This window comes from Calypte anna, chromosome 7, assembly GCF_003957555.1.
Source record: "Calypte anna isolate BGI_N300 chromosome 7, bCalAnn1_v1.p, whole genome shotgun sequence".
Lineage (NCBI taxonomy): Eukaryota > Metazoa > Chordata > Aves > Apodiformes > Trochilidae > Calypte > Calypte anna.
Window position 1 is genome coordinate 619,954 of NC_044253.1, and position 16,437 is coordinate 636,390.

Here is a 16,437-nt window from a genome sequence, read left to right on the forward strand (position 1 = left end):
GGGAGGATTCAGGTAAGGCAGAAAGTGAATTAAATTCAGTGAGACTGCTACCAAAGCCACCATGACAACACATACCCAAGGGGAAGACCTTCATCTGCACCAGAAATTATCCCTTGGGTCTTTCCTTCCCCCCCTCTGACGGGTGCTTTGTGTCATTGTTTGGTGAAAATGCATTTTAACAGCTAGTGGTCTCCCAAAACTTTTCTGTCCTTTGAAAATATCTAATTATTACTGGTAACTTCCAGAGATCAGAGTAATTTATTTTTGTCAAATGTGACTGAAGATTAATGGATACAATCAGAAATGATTTGGCCAATATATATCAAACACATGAAAAGCAAAATTTGTTGTTAAGCGAAGCAAGCATAATAAAAGAGCAAGTCCATGAATGAACAGCAACAATACACAATTCATTAACCAAATGCCTAGGAATATTTCACACTTCAGAAATCTACTGATATAATCAGAATCTCCAGTAAAAGGATAAACACAGATCACTTACAATAATTTCTGAATGCTTTACAACTGCATTTTCTACTACACTATAGCAGAGGGAGAAATGAAAATATATTGAAAAATAACCAGATTTGAGTTTGCATATACCTACCGATGATGCAGACCTTGCTGCTTTATCTATTTCAAAATTATCACACCTTCTGGGCAAAGATTTTCCAAACACTTTCCAAACACACTTCCAAGACATTGCACAAAACACTCCTGGAGTCAGGGTTTGCCTCTTATTTCTGAGGTTAAAGAGCCTGAATAACTTTATGCCTACCTACTATGTTTTACACTCTTTTAAATTTTTCTTTTCCATTTTAGTTCTAAAACCAAAACCAAGGTCTTTCCACCCCTGTTTCACCCTCTGAACAGAGTTTTTCACATGTCTGACCAACTGTTTCCATACACACAGAGAATCCAGACTTCTCCAAGCCTGAAACACACTGAGCAGCTACAGAGCACGAGCAGTTGTTGCAGAAATCTCCTGTTATAAGAAACACAACCTGGAGAGCCACTGGGCCTCGTCTGGAATTCACTCTTTCAAAACAGTTGCTTAAAAGTGCACATTTGCTCTTTCCTGCAGCTTTTCACCTGCACAGACAAAAATGTGACTACAGATAAACTCACTAACTGTGGAGCAGCAGAGAATGAGGAGTGCATCCAAGAGCACACAGGAAAAAGATTTATGTCAGACAACTGCATGTAAGCACCTACACATCAGAGACTGCTGAAATAACGTGCAGGGACAATTTTTTTTCTTCAAGTTTTTTTTAGCTTCTGAGAACAGAAGTTTCCCAGCCAGGCATTCAGAGCACACCTCCTAAATCTCCGCGTACTCTGGAAAAGCCCATCTGATCAATTTATTACAAACCACATAACACAAGAACATGACTGAAAATTCCAAGCCTTACCTCTAGTGACTGCATCTAAAGCACAGCCACATCCTGTTGCTCCTCCACCTATAACAAGGACATCAAATTCACTTGTGGTTTGCAGTGCCAAGATCTGTTGCTCTCTGGTGGGGAAATGGCTCTTCATTGGAACAGGCACAGCTTCTGCAGCCTGAACATGCACAAGGGTACCCTGCAAAGAGGAAAACAACACAAGAGGATCCGTACTCATTGTGTGCACACACACACAGCCAAATCACAGCCTTTTCTTTACAGACATAAATGTCAACTCCAGTATTGCCAGCAGAGCAGGGTGAGTGACACAAGGCAACCCGGGCTCCTGGCCCATCTGCTCCCACATGCAGCTGATGTCCTGGTCAGCAGCCACCCCGGTGCTGTGGCTCCTCTTTAGCAAGCAATTCACTGCCTGCCAGAGCTCTGGAAGCTGACCCTGGGAGTTAATGGCAAAAGGGATTCTTGCAACACGTCCACTGTAAATTACCAGCCAGCCCGGCCATGCTCAAGGAGCCTGAGCTCAGATTATATGGTGCACACATACAAAATATTTTTGTCCAAAATTGTCTGCTCCTTCTTCAGCTGCATTATGGCTGAAATGCATAATTTCTCAGCGCTCCTATCACTACCATCCAACTGAAAATAAAATTTAATAATTAGTAGCCATGTCTAAAGGACGTGCATATTCAAAAGATCATTAAATGTTCATCCTGCAGTCCTGGATTACACTGGCAGTAATGGAAGTGGCTCATGTAAATCACTGAGGAGAGCAGCAGCTGCCTTCACTGCATCTGTGCTACAATGCAATCAATAGAGCAAGCAGGACAACAGAGACAGTGCTGTACTTTATATTAAGGATCTATACCTTCCCAGAAATAAAGTAAAAATTAAGATGTAAACCAGCCAGAGTGTGGCCAGAATGACTCCAGCTATGGCACGGCCACTGATTTTTCCCCAGCACAGGGCTTGTGGTCCCACCCAGTGTCAGGCACACCAGCACCTGCGTCAAGCACTCACCTCAGCCACTGACTACAAATTCAGAGTTCAAGAAGCACCATTTGGTTTTACCTGTATTTTTTTGTTTTGTTTTTAAGCACAGTATTTACAGCAAATGGGTTCTAGTGAAGCACAGCCCCCAGGCCCAGGCAGATAGCCACTGGCAGAGCAAGAGCCCAGAGATGAGCACTGAAACCCAAGCACAGTGATTAGAGCACCAGGAATTGATAGAGATATGATTCATCTTGCTGTCAATTAAATGTGAGAGTGAAGAAAAGCTGCATGCAGGGATTCCATCTGCAATAACGTGATTAGTTTGGCAGTGAACAAGTATGTTTACTGAAATAAGGAATTGCTGTTTATATCTACAATTTCTCAGGCAAGAGTTCCTTGAATGGGCTTGATTACACTCTGAGCAAGAAGAAATTTAGTTTGGCAGTTGGAATTCAATCATAAAGTTATAAAATGATCTTGTAATCCATAAGCAAGCATTCTTGTGTAATTCACTAACGTAAATCTCCAGGTTGGTTTGCAGAGTCAAATTCATCATCCTTATTCATTAAAAAAAAAAAATTAAAAACCCCCAAAGGAGGCCCTGCTGCATTATCCTATTATCACACTCTATTGGATTCACCTTGATGACCAGTTCCTAGTGGCCAACACTGTATTTACACACCAGAAAAACAGAAGGATTGCCTGGTGGGCTGAGGAGGGACAGCAACCTCTTACAACTCCAAAACAAAGCAGTGCTTTTGCCCTTCATGATGACAGGGAGGAGAAAAGAAAAATCAACATCACTGCTCCCCAGTTCAAATCTGGCACATCAAAGAATGCCCACATCATATCTGGTACTGTACCACCTGCTCCATGCAGTAAAATAAAGACAGAAAAAGCCAGGATGCAGCTCTTGAGTCAGCAGCCACAGAAAGGAAGAACCACTGGTATTCCCACTGCTCACAAGAGCTGGCTGCACCACCTTTCCCATTCAGGTATCTGAATATCTGAGGACAAATCAATCAGTTATACACACAGGGTATGTATTTTTTGTCTCAGAGGGGTCCAACTTCATCTCAGATGCAATTATCCGTTCCAGAAGCTCGTGACTGGTAGTTTTGCAGCACACATGGATTTGGGAGTTCCTGTACTGACCAAGATGAAATTCATTTACAGTGGTAGCAAGGAAAAAAAATCTAAGAGTCAACACAGGCTTTTGCTTCACCCAGTAAGTGTTTGGGAGGGACTAGTTTCTTCACACCTCTGTACTACCTGCTGAGAAGAGCTCCCCAGCTGTCTTCTTTTCTCTATGGAAAAGGGTTTTTGTGTTAATGGAACCCAAAGCCTCCTTGTCAGACGTGGGCATTTGCCCTCAGCAGCCCAAGTGAGTCAGGCTGCAGAGAAAGCCTGATGAGTTTCCTTAAGGGAATGGTTATTCAATACTAAAGAACCACTCCTGTGTGCTTACTGAGAGAGGTTCTGCTTGAATTAGTGTCATTCCTACTTATCTCCTGCACACAACGTTATGCTAACCCAGCTTATTCCTTCAGTAAACATCCCAGTTTACTATAGAAGACACAGAAGTGCAATATTCATCTCTGAGTTTAGGAGTTAAATTCACTGATCCTTCGGTCATGCCAGGACGTGTTCCCATCCTCCCTGTGCTCAGCAGGAACTGTGCTGTCAGAGCCCCAGCTCACAACCAGGGCAATTAACTGAGCTGCTGGCACACCTGCCCATGCACAGATACACATTCCAGGCCATGCTGCCTCCAACTGCTGTTGCAGAGAAGTAATCCAAAACGACAGCACACCCATGTGTGTGTACAGAAAAATAAATTGGGATTAAAATCTCGAAATCCAGGAGAGCTGTGAATCCAAGGAGTGTTTTCTCTCTGAGGTTCCCATGCAGGCAAGGTTAACCATGGTAACTCTGCCATTCCCACACTCGGGCTTTGACCCTCAAACCCAGCAAGGACAATTTAAATTTCAGCATCAGGAACTGATGCTCATCCCTTTTACTTGGCAGCCCCCTCACTAGGATGCTCAGCTAACACATCCAAGTCACCTCCCCCCAGTCTCCAGGGCCAGAACTTTACCACCCTTCAGCTTCTGCCTTGGAAGGAATTCCTCTGGGACGGCCAAGTTTCAGAGGAGCATCAGACACCAGCTGAGTGAACACAGCAACCAAAGGCAGAGATGAGCTGGGCTGTGAGCTCAGGATGCCAGCCAGCTGAGCTCTTTGTCTGTAACTGGGTGCCCCTGATTCCAGGGTGTGAGCCACAGCACAGACACCCACCCAGACACTGAGTGCATCAGTACGGACACGGGCAGGAAATCTGAGCATTTATTTCTGTCTTATTATATGATGGATTTGGGGTTTGAAATAACAACAGATTTCCTACAATGTGTAGCCAATTAGAGCACATCTTGGGGCAATATCCTTCTCTGGCAAAGGCAGACAAGATCTTTGCCCTAGCATATATTTGATTGGCAGGCATTATTAAAAAGAGGACACTTGGGCTGGGGGACATGCCCACAGCTTAGATATGTCAACACGACAAATGGACTGTCCTCCTTTGTGTCAATCCCTCCAGTTATGTTCCACCTGCTGCCCTATATTAGGTGTTTAAGGCAGCAGCTTTAAGGGACATCACGTGGGAAATGTGGAAGTTCATACAACAAGGAAACAACATGCTGTTCACTTGACAGATCCATTTGCTTACACATATGCTGGAAATTTTCAGATCCTTTGTAGACTGCTCCTACACAATAGGTTTAGACACTGGAGGACAACTGGTTATTCATTTTGACAGCATGATCATCTTTTGTAGAACTGTGGGTTTTAATCATAATTAATTCATCATGGCCACCCAATGGCCATCCATCCCCAGAAAAATGGGAATTCCCTGAATTCTGGAATACTGCATGTACAACAAGTGAGCTATCCAGATAGTTCCTTCTCTTATTTAACAGTCCTAAAATTTGAAGCTGCCATTTCTGACAGTAATGAAGCCAGATTGTAAAATCCTGTGATAAAGACTCCAGGGAGAGTTAGAAACAGCATTATCAGCTAGGTGCAAGGCAGGCAGCCCAATGGGAAGCTTGACTTTAAATGCTAGGTTTTATTTTCTGCAACACTATCTGAAGCCATAAGGATCCTGGCTTATCCCTTACCCAGCTAGGTTCCCCAGAAATGAGTCATCTCCTCTGCTTTATCAATACTTCAGCTGCTGCTGCTCCTCCTCCCCACAGAAACACCCAGAAGATCAAGATTATCACTTATTCAGATGTAATTCAGACCTTCATGGAGCTCAGCAAAGACTGTCTCTCATCACCCACTGTCCTTCCTTCAGCTGGACCACTTAAGATCCACTTCTGTTCCTATCTTCAGCTTGCCAAATTTGAGTGGCAACTTATAGTAAATGTGTGGTAACTAAAGCAGTTCAGAGTAACAGCTTGTCTAGATGAAGAACTGACTGACTACATTTCTAAGGTGAGAAGCAGAAAGCACCATGTGAAATGAGCACCTGCTCACCTCACTGCTCAGACTCACACTGCCTCACAGGGAGCAGGAGCCAGTTCTTGAGTTTAAGCTTTTCCAAACTCAGATTGAAGCAAATCAGGCCAGAACTCTGACTACACCTACTTCAACCATTTTATAGAACACTGCAAATATTTCTGGCCAAATGTGAGGTGCCAGCCTCAAAGCCCACATGAACACAAGGTCAGAGGATGAGTTTCCCTTACACACAACTCCTAAGCCCAGAGATGGTTATTTAGAACTGCACAGCACAACTGCAGTAAAACTCTGGGCATTTATTTCCTTTAAGACAAAGAGCAGCTGCTGATCCACACCAGCTCTGCCTAAAAACAGTCCACAGCTTGTGTTCCTTTTCCTGATTTCTCCTTGGCTTCTGCATCAAGGAGGGAGTTACAGATAATGGCAACTGCAGCTCCACAGCAGCACTGCCAATGAAATCTGCTTCCTGCAGCAGCAAGGATCCATCCACAGACTGACACTGGAATGCCCTGCAGCTCTTTCAGCTACTACTGGACTTGACCAGGAAGTCTCCAGCATCACCCATTACTGCTCAGGGAATTTCTCCTATTCTTAGTTACCTGGAGCTAAGTGGAGCTTAGTGCCTGGAGCTTACCTAGGTTGTGCCCACCCACAGGGAAGGCTCTGTCACAGATCCTGACCTCAAAGAGTTTTCAGCTGCTTGAACTGCACAAGAGCTGCCACCAGGACTGGTCTGAAGCAGTTTTTCAGAGGCAGTGCTAGTGGTTTCACCTCAAGCTTCAAGTCTGAAAATACCATCCAAACTCTACTTAGAGCCTCTCTTTCAACCAGTACTTTCCACTCCTCCTGCAACTCAGTAAAACCCCTTGTGGTACACAAAGGTCATTTTTCAAACACGAGAAATGATTTACAGGAATCTGACTTCCCCACTGGTTAAAGACCTACAGTAGTGAAGCATGGTTTAATGCCATCCTCCAGATTAGCACCTACCAGATCAAGCTGAGAGGCTCTTGGCATTCCTCTCCAAACAAAACTATTCGGATAAGCCTAACATACGCTCAAACAGATTTTAAGTTTCATATTTTATCAGAAATCATAATTAATACTTACGTGTTTGTTTCTATACTGAGAAAATTGAGAGAGGCCAAAAACTGTTGCTATGGCACCTCCTCCAATGAGAGCAGTTCCTTTCACTGCCTTCTGAAATGCCATTTTTTACTGTAAGAAAAGAAGATAAAAATTAATAGGCAGTTATACCACGATAGAATCTAGTCTACATGGAACAGACCATTTGCAGAAGCTAATGACAATGTTGTGACAAGCTGAAACTTAGGGAAGTGATATATTAATTAGTGATTTTCATTGCAGTATTAATAATTTCTAAACAAAGTCTAGACAGAAGCAAGCCAGAGTGCTCTGGTATTTTCTGTGAAAGCTGAACAACAAAAGAGTATTTAGATACCAGATTAGATGTACACACACTGCCCATTTAAACCCTTAAGCACTGGTATATCTGACAAGTGCCAACAATACCGTGGCAAAAGCAGCACTAGAACACCCTGTCATCAGCCAGGTGGCCACCAAATCCTTCTCACAACAGAACAGTTGATCTGCTTGACAAGATCATCTTTAGCTACCCACCCGTCCCAACAAACTCTTTGTACAACCAAGTACTTGCTGTCCAACCATCCCTCCATCCCTGCCCAGAGCCCCGGTCCCTGTCTGCAGCAGAGCTGGTCCTACCAGCAGTGGGGAGAGGTCTGCACTGGGGAGCAGCAGCAGCAGCAGAGATGCTGGACGAGACCAAGCAGCTTGAAATAAGCACAGAACTTCGTCCTGTGGCTCCAGAGGGTTTTAACCGAGCCCTATGTGGGTCAGGCAAATTCTTAAAAGACTCAGTGTTTGGATACTGAATGAAAAATTTGCATGGAACTGTCCTGAATCTTAAGCAGGCAGAACCTCATCCACCTCCCCGGGATCAGAGCAGCTCTCCTGGCAGCAGAACCCACACACCTCAGCTCTGAGGGACTCTGTCCATGCCCCACAAACCCCCCGGGTATGAAACCATCCTTGCCCAAGCCCCACATCCACACCAGAGGTTTAGCCCCCCTGAAACAGAGCAGGCAATGCCAGCCCCGTGCCAAAGCCAGAACCAGAACAGCATGGGACTGGTGATGCAGGAGGAGCAGCCCGGGGCTGGGGGCTGTGGTGGGGCCTCCCCAGAGCTGGGTTAGGAGAACACTGCTCCTCAGGGAGACCTCAGGGGCTGTCCCCCTGCCCCCTGTGTCCCCACAGCCCCCTCTGCAGCTGCCATGGCACCCACACCAGCTGGGCTATGGACCAGCAAAAACCAGCACACAGCTTTCAGCAGAATACTTACAGCTGAGGAGATCTTGCTTGGGCCTTAAAAATGCAATTAAACATGAAACATTGCATGTTACTCTATCTCTGTACACATCTCATCTTTTTTTCACCCCATCAGCTCTTTTAGCTAGCATATTTAGGTGGGTTTTTTCTTTAAAAATACACCAAACATGTTCAGAGACACAAGCCAAACAAGAGAAGTTCATTTATAAGATGGGACAGACCTTAATTTAATTCCCTGCACACTTGACTTGCAGCACACTCAGTGTGGGGGAACTCCACACACAATTTCTGTGTGCAAATATTCAATGTACAGACATAGCATGTATGCTCCACATGCAAGTGATGATGGTACAGAAGGCCAAGACTTGCAGCTGCCCAAAAGCTCTTCCTTAGAGCAGGATTTAGGCTCCTGAAGATTCCCTCTGTAACAACCTTTCCTGGTGTCTATGTAGAGCATCACATTTTCAGTTTACTCCATACTCCAGTCTCAAAAAAGAGAATAAGAGCAGCTTCATCTTTCCTTTACACCATGCCAGGGAGGAGTACAAGGGAAAGGCAACAGACAGAACAGCTTCACAGCAAGGGAGGTTTCTCAAAGGAAAGTTACTGTGGAGGCCTCAATAGCTGCAGCACCTCCATGGAAACAGGGAGCAAGTGCTGAGTATGGACTTGGGACCTTGCACGTGGAGCAGCAGGAGCAGGACACAGGTCCCTGGAGCACACCAAGGCTGGGTGCTACCTACCCCAGACACCCAGGACACCCCACACCTCCCTTCCCACCCTCCTGGACCATCACCTCCTGCAGAACAAGAGACCTCAGACAATCACCAGCACCTGAGGTACCCCCTACAGCCACACAGCTCTGGTGCTGCTGAGGGCACCCACCACCCCAGCACTCTGTACTACACCATCTGGCTCCTTCAAATCACCAGGGTAAGAACCCCTCCTTCAGACTGCACACTGGTGGCAATCTCGGGGCAGTTTCACACACGTTAGGCAGCAGCAAAGGAGTTGCTTCAAATAAGGGTACCAAACCCTGCCTGTTCTGGGAACACAATATGCTCCAGCATCCCAGGCAGTTTCAGGAGAACAAATTAGCATCCTGCAACAAGCTGGCTTACAGGGCTGCTGGGATCCTGACTGGATTTCCAGAGCACCCAGGAACTGGATCCTTCCAGTCCTGTGCCACGTTCAGCAAGAAAGGGCGATGGCTGAGGCACGGATCCCTGCCTCCCCCAGTTCAACCCCACTCTTCAAAAATTCATGACCCATGGGCAAACAGAGAGCCAGAGCTCAGCCCCTGGTGCTGGGTGACAAGCACAGTCCAGCAGGATCCTGGCCAAGTGCTGAGCACCTTCCAGTGTGTCACATCCTGCACCCAAGGCCAGCTCAGGACACCCAACACTCAGCCTCCCTCTCTGACCCCCTCAAGCCTTTTCTGAGACTTCATTTTGGAGAAGGTGCATTCCTACCAGAGTTAAACCCTTGGGTTTTCCTCGAGCAGGGCTGAAAGGGCAGCACCAGGGATACAAACCTCCAACAGTCCCAGTGATCACTGCCTGCACCAGGGTACTTTCAAAATGCAGTTTCCCACACGGCTTTGGAAGTAATTTATGTTTGTTTTTAAAATGAGGACATCATGATCTTTGGACTCTGTGCTCTTCTGGGTCTTTTTAACAAGCATTTTATCAATACTTCCAAAGAAAAATTAAGTCCAGGTTTTTAAATCTGAAAAGAAAATGCAGCTCTGTCTTTTATTCAGGTGACCTTCACTTCTTTAGTTATGGGTTAAAAAACACTAGCTGCAGCAACCAAAATCTAAATTTTCCTCGTTAATCACACTAGAAGTATCATTGTATATATGAAGAAGAAGAAAAAGCCAAAGTTTCCTCCAACTTGTCTAATAGATTTCTAATTGTTTGTACAACAATGCTGCACAAAGTAATCTGGAGGAATGAGTTCAGCACTCCCCACAATACCGACTTACACAGCCTTATGCTATTTTTCAGTAGTTTGGAGTAACTATTCTTCCAGTTGCATTTTTGTAAAAAAAACCAAAAAACAGCCCTCATACAGAATATGCTCACAAACTAAGAGCTGTACCAGGGTAGTGCTGGGAAATAAGATAATGACTGATATTACAACAGCTCTTCATGCTCAGAGAGCCCCATCTCTGTTACCTCTCCCTACAGGCCCCTGCAAATAGCAGGCACAGACCCAAGGGCTTTGCTTTCAGCTGAAGGAGCTCCCTGGGCCATTTTGGTACCAGAACCTGTCATGCTAATCCACCTTTCATAACCCTGCCCTTCTGCTGCACTCACATGTGCTGACAGGCTGCAGTTTGGTATGGAAGCCATAGGTTCTCATTCCTTAACTGGAACAAACACAAGTCCTCCCAGACTAGAGAGTTGTTCAAACAAACAAACAAACAAGCAACAAAAGCAACAAAAGCCCCCATGCCCACACAATGCTTACTTTGAGCAGAAAGCTCTGAAGCATCTGTCACCAGCTCCAACACAATGCTACAGAGGCAGAAGAACAGATTTTAACAGTTTCCTATATAGGATCTCTATAAGGAACCCAACAAGCTCCAGTGACAATCGCATGCCAGAAGTATTCCTTCATAGTTATAAATACAGGACACTCAGTCTTCACAAGTTACATGAGTACCAAAATCAAATGAAAGGTCAACTCAGAAGTGGTTTCTTGAAAATTTGGATGAGATACAAAATCCTGAGCACCGTGTCTGTTTACCAGTCCTTGGGCACAGTAACCTTTCCCACCTTCAGACTTCTCCTGCAGACCCCAGCAATGCCGCAGGCAGATCCGGGGAGCTGCTGCCTACCCCTTCCACCTCCTGCCCCAGCCCCCTTCCTCACCTCAGGCCAGGCACAAGTGTGAACTGGAAACTGGGAGAAGACACCCAGTGTACCTGTGTGCCAGGCTGGGAACTGCTGCAGAGGGGGAGATGTTCCAAGAGCAGCAGAGGCACCAACCCCCAAGATGCAGGAAGCATCAGCAGGCTCAGAGCCCTCTGCCCAGGGGGGATCTCTGCAGCACCGGGTACCCTCTGCCTGCTGCTACCTGTGTCATCAGCTGGCAGACAGATTAGATGCAATCCTCTGGAGAAAGGAACACTCCCAGGAGAGCAGCTGCTCAAATTGCCACGTAAATCTTGCTGGACGTTGGTAAGGAAAGCTTATTGAGGGAGAGAAAGGAAAATACAGCTTAACATAAGCCACTCCAGCACTAAGCCAGACAGGCACTCTGACCTGCAGACAGTGCTTTTATACCTAGAACATCTCCCTTTCATCCTAGGAACCCCTGAGCCGCCGTCTGTGAGGCAGGAGCTGTTTGGATTAGGCTGAAGGGAGCTGGGGCACCAGCAGGTCAGGCAGGCAGAGCCCCAGACACACAGCCAGGACAGACACAGTCCCCGTGTGCCCAGGTGCTGTGCCAGCCTCTGCCCCACACCTTTCCCCTGCCCAAATGTCAGGAACTGCACTGCAGGTGGAAATGGCACAGAGCAAGGCTCTAGCACAGCCCTGGTGCATGCACACACCATGGAGAAACCACAGCACCTCCAAACGTACACTTGTGGGGGTTTCCCTCAAGTTCTGACCCAGAATGGCAGCTAAAAACTGCTGTTGGGATGGAGCAGGATAAACCAGAGTGCAGAACATGGAAGGGGAAGGAACGTGGTCCACACAGCCACAACCAAAGCTATACAGGGAGTGCTGTGTACACAGAGAAGAGCCTGCACTTCAAGGGAGTAAAACATGACTCTTCCAAGCTGAGATCAATTACTTGTGGTGGAAACTGAATCTTATTTTAATGAAAATTATAATAGCAAACAGCATGAGAAGTGATGCACTCAGAAATAAGTCATCTTTCCATAACAAACATTCTGAGCCACCTTTGAAAATGACTCAGTGTACAGTGCTTTGATGCTGTGCATGCCACCTAACACTGTAAACCCACATGCTAAGCCTTACCCTTTGGTTCCATACAGCCCATAAATGGCACACTTTGGACCCATGCCCTTGATTCCAGGGGGTGAAGTCCTCGACAGGCAGGGGAGCAACCAGCAGCACACCACGAGAAGTGGGTACAGCATGATCAGGGAGAGATAACCCACAGGGACCATTACTCAGCAAACCAGCTCAGCATGGGAAACATTCACAGGGACAATCATTCAGACTTCTAGGTATTAAAGGACTTCTGATAAGAAGAAATAGGCTCTAAAGTTGAAAGGAAATACAAAGAGGGGTGGGGGAGAAGTTACATGAAATGGAAACTATACGAGTGATTTATGAGGACAAGGTCTTACTTTCAGTTTCTGAAAGTTAAACAGCTTGATACAAACTGCTGCCACAGCAGGAACTGCAGTGCATTTCTTAACCAGTAACTTGGGGCCAGGCTTACTTCAATGTAAACAAGCACATTCTAGTCACCTCCCCAGCGTGCTCCCACTCCAGAGTCCAGGCTGGGGATGGGTGACCTCAGAGATGTCCCCAGGTGAACCTCACCAGCTAACAGACCCTGGAGCTCCTGCACCAGGGCAGGAGCTCTGCTTCCTCAATCAACACACTTCAGAAAGGCAAGACTCTTCTGACTCACTTTCAGCCCCAGAAAGCACACAAAGCACAACTTACATCCTGTTTTTTAAAGATGTGATTTCAACACTCCTCTCAGTGCATGCCTCTGAACCGTGTGCTCCACGTGACAATCACCTGTCACCCCACAGCTCTCATTACCCTGATACAAATCCTAGGAGTGACTCCCCTTCCTTCTTTCCCTCCCTGCCCAGCCCAGGTAGCTGCACGACTGCTGTCCAAGTTGTGTAACCCCAGAGCAGGCAGGGGAGCCCTGGTGACTGCACACAGGGGCACCAATCACCAGCTAATCCACACTTATTAAGGTGTCAGGCTGGATAGAAGCAGCACACAGCCCCAGCTGGGGGTAAGAATGAGAAGAATGAGGGGAAGAGGGATGGAAGGGGAATGGTGGAAAATTCGGGCACGGAATCGTGAGTTAGAGATCAAAGGAAGATGACTACTTCTGCAAAAGTGAAGAGACAGATGGATCCAAAGTGTGGAGCTTAGCAATAGGAGTGTGTGACGCCCCGTGTGCTGCCATCAGACATGGTGTATGAGATGCAAAACCTGTTAAATTAAGAGAAGGAATCCAATCTGTTATGTTGTGTATCCGAGTGCTTTATGAGGCCATTACCATGGAATCTGGGTGCTTCGCGTTCCATTTTAAACGAACACATCTAATAAAGTGACTCACTCAATGGAAGACTCAAAAATAGAAAACTTATAATCCTCACCACTACAGTCTGCATAATTTGCCATCAGCACAGTGGCATTGTCTAATTCAGTGCTCCTCATTCTTCCCAAAAGCTTCTCAGGTAAGTTTTGGGTGATGAGAGCCCCAGACTGATGTCCCTCCAGGCTGAGCTGAGAGCTTTGCACTGCTGCTGCTTCTCCCACCATCTCCAGCTCTTGATCCTGCTTCAGAGGTGGCTGCTGTGGTGGCACCAGAGCAGCAGCAGGACAGCCCACAGGGAGGTCTCCTCCTGAGGGCAACTTCAGCATTTAAAGCTGTACTGTTAGTGCTGGAGAGAGACAATGCAGAAAGTGGCCAAATGACAAGAAAAGGGGATCCTGTCATCAGGAACTAATCCTATTAGCACCCCTTCTAACAACATCATCTACCAGCTCTCTCCTTTGCTTTTTGGAAGACTGGATAATTTATTACTGAGTTACATGGGATGTCAGACCACACCAACCAAAGTGAGCATCCTGGAAGTGATTCGAGCTCAAAGCCAGCAGACCTGCAGCTGCTTTCCCTGCAGCACTCCTCACTTCCCATCCAGATGGGCCTCATCTCCAGGGCTGCCCTGGGCTACCTGTTACTGAGCCAGGCAGTGAGGAAAGCAGCACTCCTGGAAAGGCAACCAAAGCTCCTTATCTCCCACACCAGCAGAACTCTGGGCTGCCAACTCGGGCACTCGTGATTTCTGCGTGCAGTTATTTGCATCATGACACAGTTATCTGCACCTGTGTGTAACAAGCTGTACTCCAATGAGGCCACAGAGAGAGAGAGTTCCAGTGGGTACAAAATATTGCTGACATCATGGCAGAGCCCATCCTCCAGGTCCTCTCCTAAAGCTTCCAATGGTTACTCGGGTTTCTTAAACATAGGTTGTGGCCCTTTAATTAAAGTAATTGCCCAAGAACTACCTCACCAACCAAGCAGAGAAACAGAACCCACACCATCCAGACAGCTCACATGGTTACACGTCCCTTTAAGGCACAGACTGCACCACAAATTTGTAAGTTCCTGCACAGAGAAATGAAAACCCCAGAACCCTGCAGGCCACCCTGCACTAATGAGTGGAACCAAAGCAGCAGTTTGCCATATGGGGAAAATCCTTCCCACGCTCCAGCACAGGCAGCCAGCTCAGCTACCATGCCCAAAAGTAGCTGCAGCATTTGTCTTGCACAAAAATAAAAGAAAAACAAGGCAAAAAAATATAGGCATACTATCCTCATCCTTACTCTTGGTCCCCACTGCTTCTAACTACTTAATTTGCTTTTTGTGCTCGGGTACCAAGACATTCCCACGCAGCTTTAGATGATATCTCAACTGCTTTAAGCTGCATCCTACAAGTAGCAAACTTTTCTGGCTTCTCTTTCCACTATTTGTATTTTTAACTTAGCCACTTCTTTTACTTCTGTTTCATTACCATCCTACACACACACACACCAAAAAAAAACCCAAAACCCTAGAGATGATGAGGGGAAAAGTCTCTCTCTTTATGAATCTTTCTGGAGAGTTCAGACAGTGCCAGTCATGGCAGAGAAAGCTGTGGTGTCTGAGGATGAGCCAGTATTCACCACTGTACCTAACAACTGGCAGGAATGCAAAGAAACAGAGGTCAACACTACTTTGAGCTTTCCCACTGTACAAACATCACAATACATTTAATAAGTTTTATCATTAAAGTATTTAAATTCCCTCCTGTCCTATTAAAATATTACTGCAAAATTTGCTGAGGAGTGGGAGGTCTGATTTAGTCTGATTACTGACTAAATGCTTGCAGGATGGTTTCCATACTTTCTTGTTCTGTGTCAACACTATTCTTTAGCTTAAGTAGTTCCAATAGTCCAAATTGTCATTCTTGCTTTCTGTAGTACTGAGGCTTAATATCAACCACAAAACTCACTGCACATGCAACACAAACTTGCAAATACTATTAACCAAATAGTGCTAATTAGAAAGAAATTAGTTAGTTAGTTTATAGCTGTTCACTCTCTATCCTGGTACTCTGCATTCCCCCCCAATTAATGCAGATATTTGCTTAGGCAGTCTGCCAATTTGACTTGATCCTAATGCTGAACCACATCCATGGTTTCCTTCCACCCCCAGTCAAACACTGAAGGAGAAAGGATTAGAAAACAAGGTGCTGTGTTTATTACAAGACTGGACACAGATCTGCATATACTAATAGGCACCTGCTCAGAAAATAACTACAAATTAAGTGATTACTTAGGTGTGTCAAGGAAGTAGCCTAGTTTTACATACTGGAATAAAGATTGAGACCTGATGTCTAACCCCATGGTTAGAGGGCCATGCATTCAACATGACTTTGACATCAGAAACAACATTTGGTTTGAGAAGCACTTTGCTAAGGAAAAAAAAAAAAGCCCAAGACTTTGTTCCCAGCCAGCCTTCTGGAGACAGAACCTGTGGTCCTGCTCCCATCCAGGAGTTCCCATCAGATACAGGGCACACCCACAATGACGACCCATAAAAATCCAGGCTGATTACAGCTGGAAGGCCAAGCAATAAACATTGAATTAACCAATTGATAGGATTCGACTACCAGACCTATGCCTTACACCAAACACAGGACAGGCCCATGTATTTTAGAAGATTTACAGAACTCTGTAAATCTATTTGCCAGCACAGAAACAAGCACCATGATAAAAATAAGCTATTGCTTATCAGAGCTCCTTGCAAAGGCAAACCCTTGTTTTGAAACCTGCAAGATATTCACATGGGAAAGCAGAAAGTAGTAATTGCAAACTGACTGTGAAAAAGCACATTTAAGTACTTGCTAAGAGCTTGCAGAGACTTGTGT

General features: G+C 45.8%; 1 protein-coding gene across 2 annotated transcripts in view; it reads right to left on the minus strand.

The window, feature by feature from the left end:
* The window catches only part of GPD2 (glycerol-3-phosphate dehydrogenase 2), a 51,788-nt gene that overhangs the window by 32,860 nt on the left and 2,491 nt on the right, over nt 1–16,437 (minus strand). For both annotated transcript variants that reach the window (XM_030453980.1, XM_030453979.1), the window contains exons 2-3: nt 7,029–7,136; nt 1,413–1,584 (exon numbers count right to left, since the gene is read on the minus strand). In XM_030453980.1, the coding sequence (XP_030309840.1) occupies nt 1,413–1,584; nt 7,029–7,130 (274 nt within the window). In that variant the 5' untranslated portion in view covers nt 7,131–7,136. The remainder of the gene's footprint in view (nt 1–1,412; nt 1,585–7,028; nt 7,137–16,437) is intronic.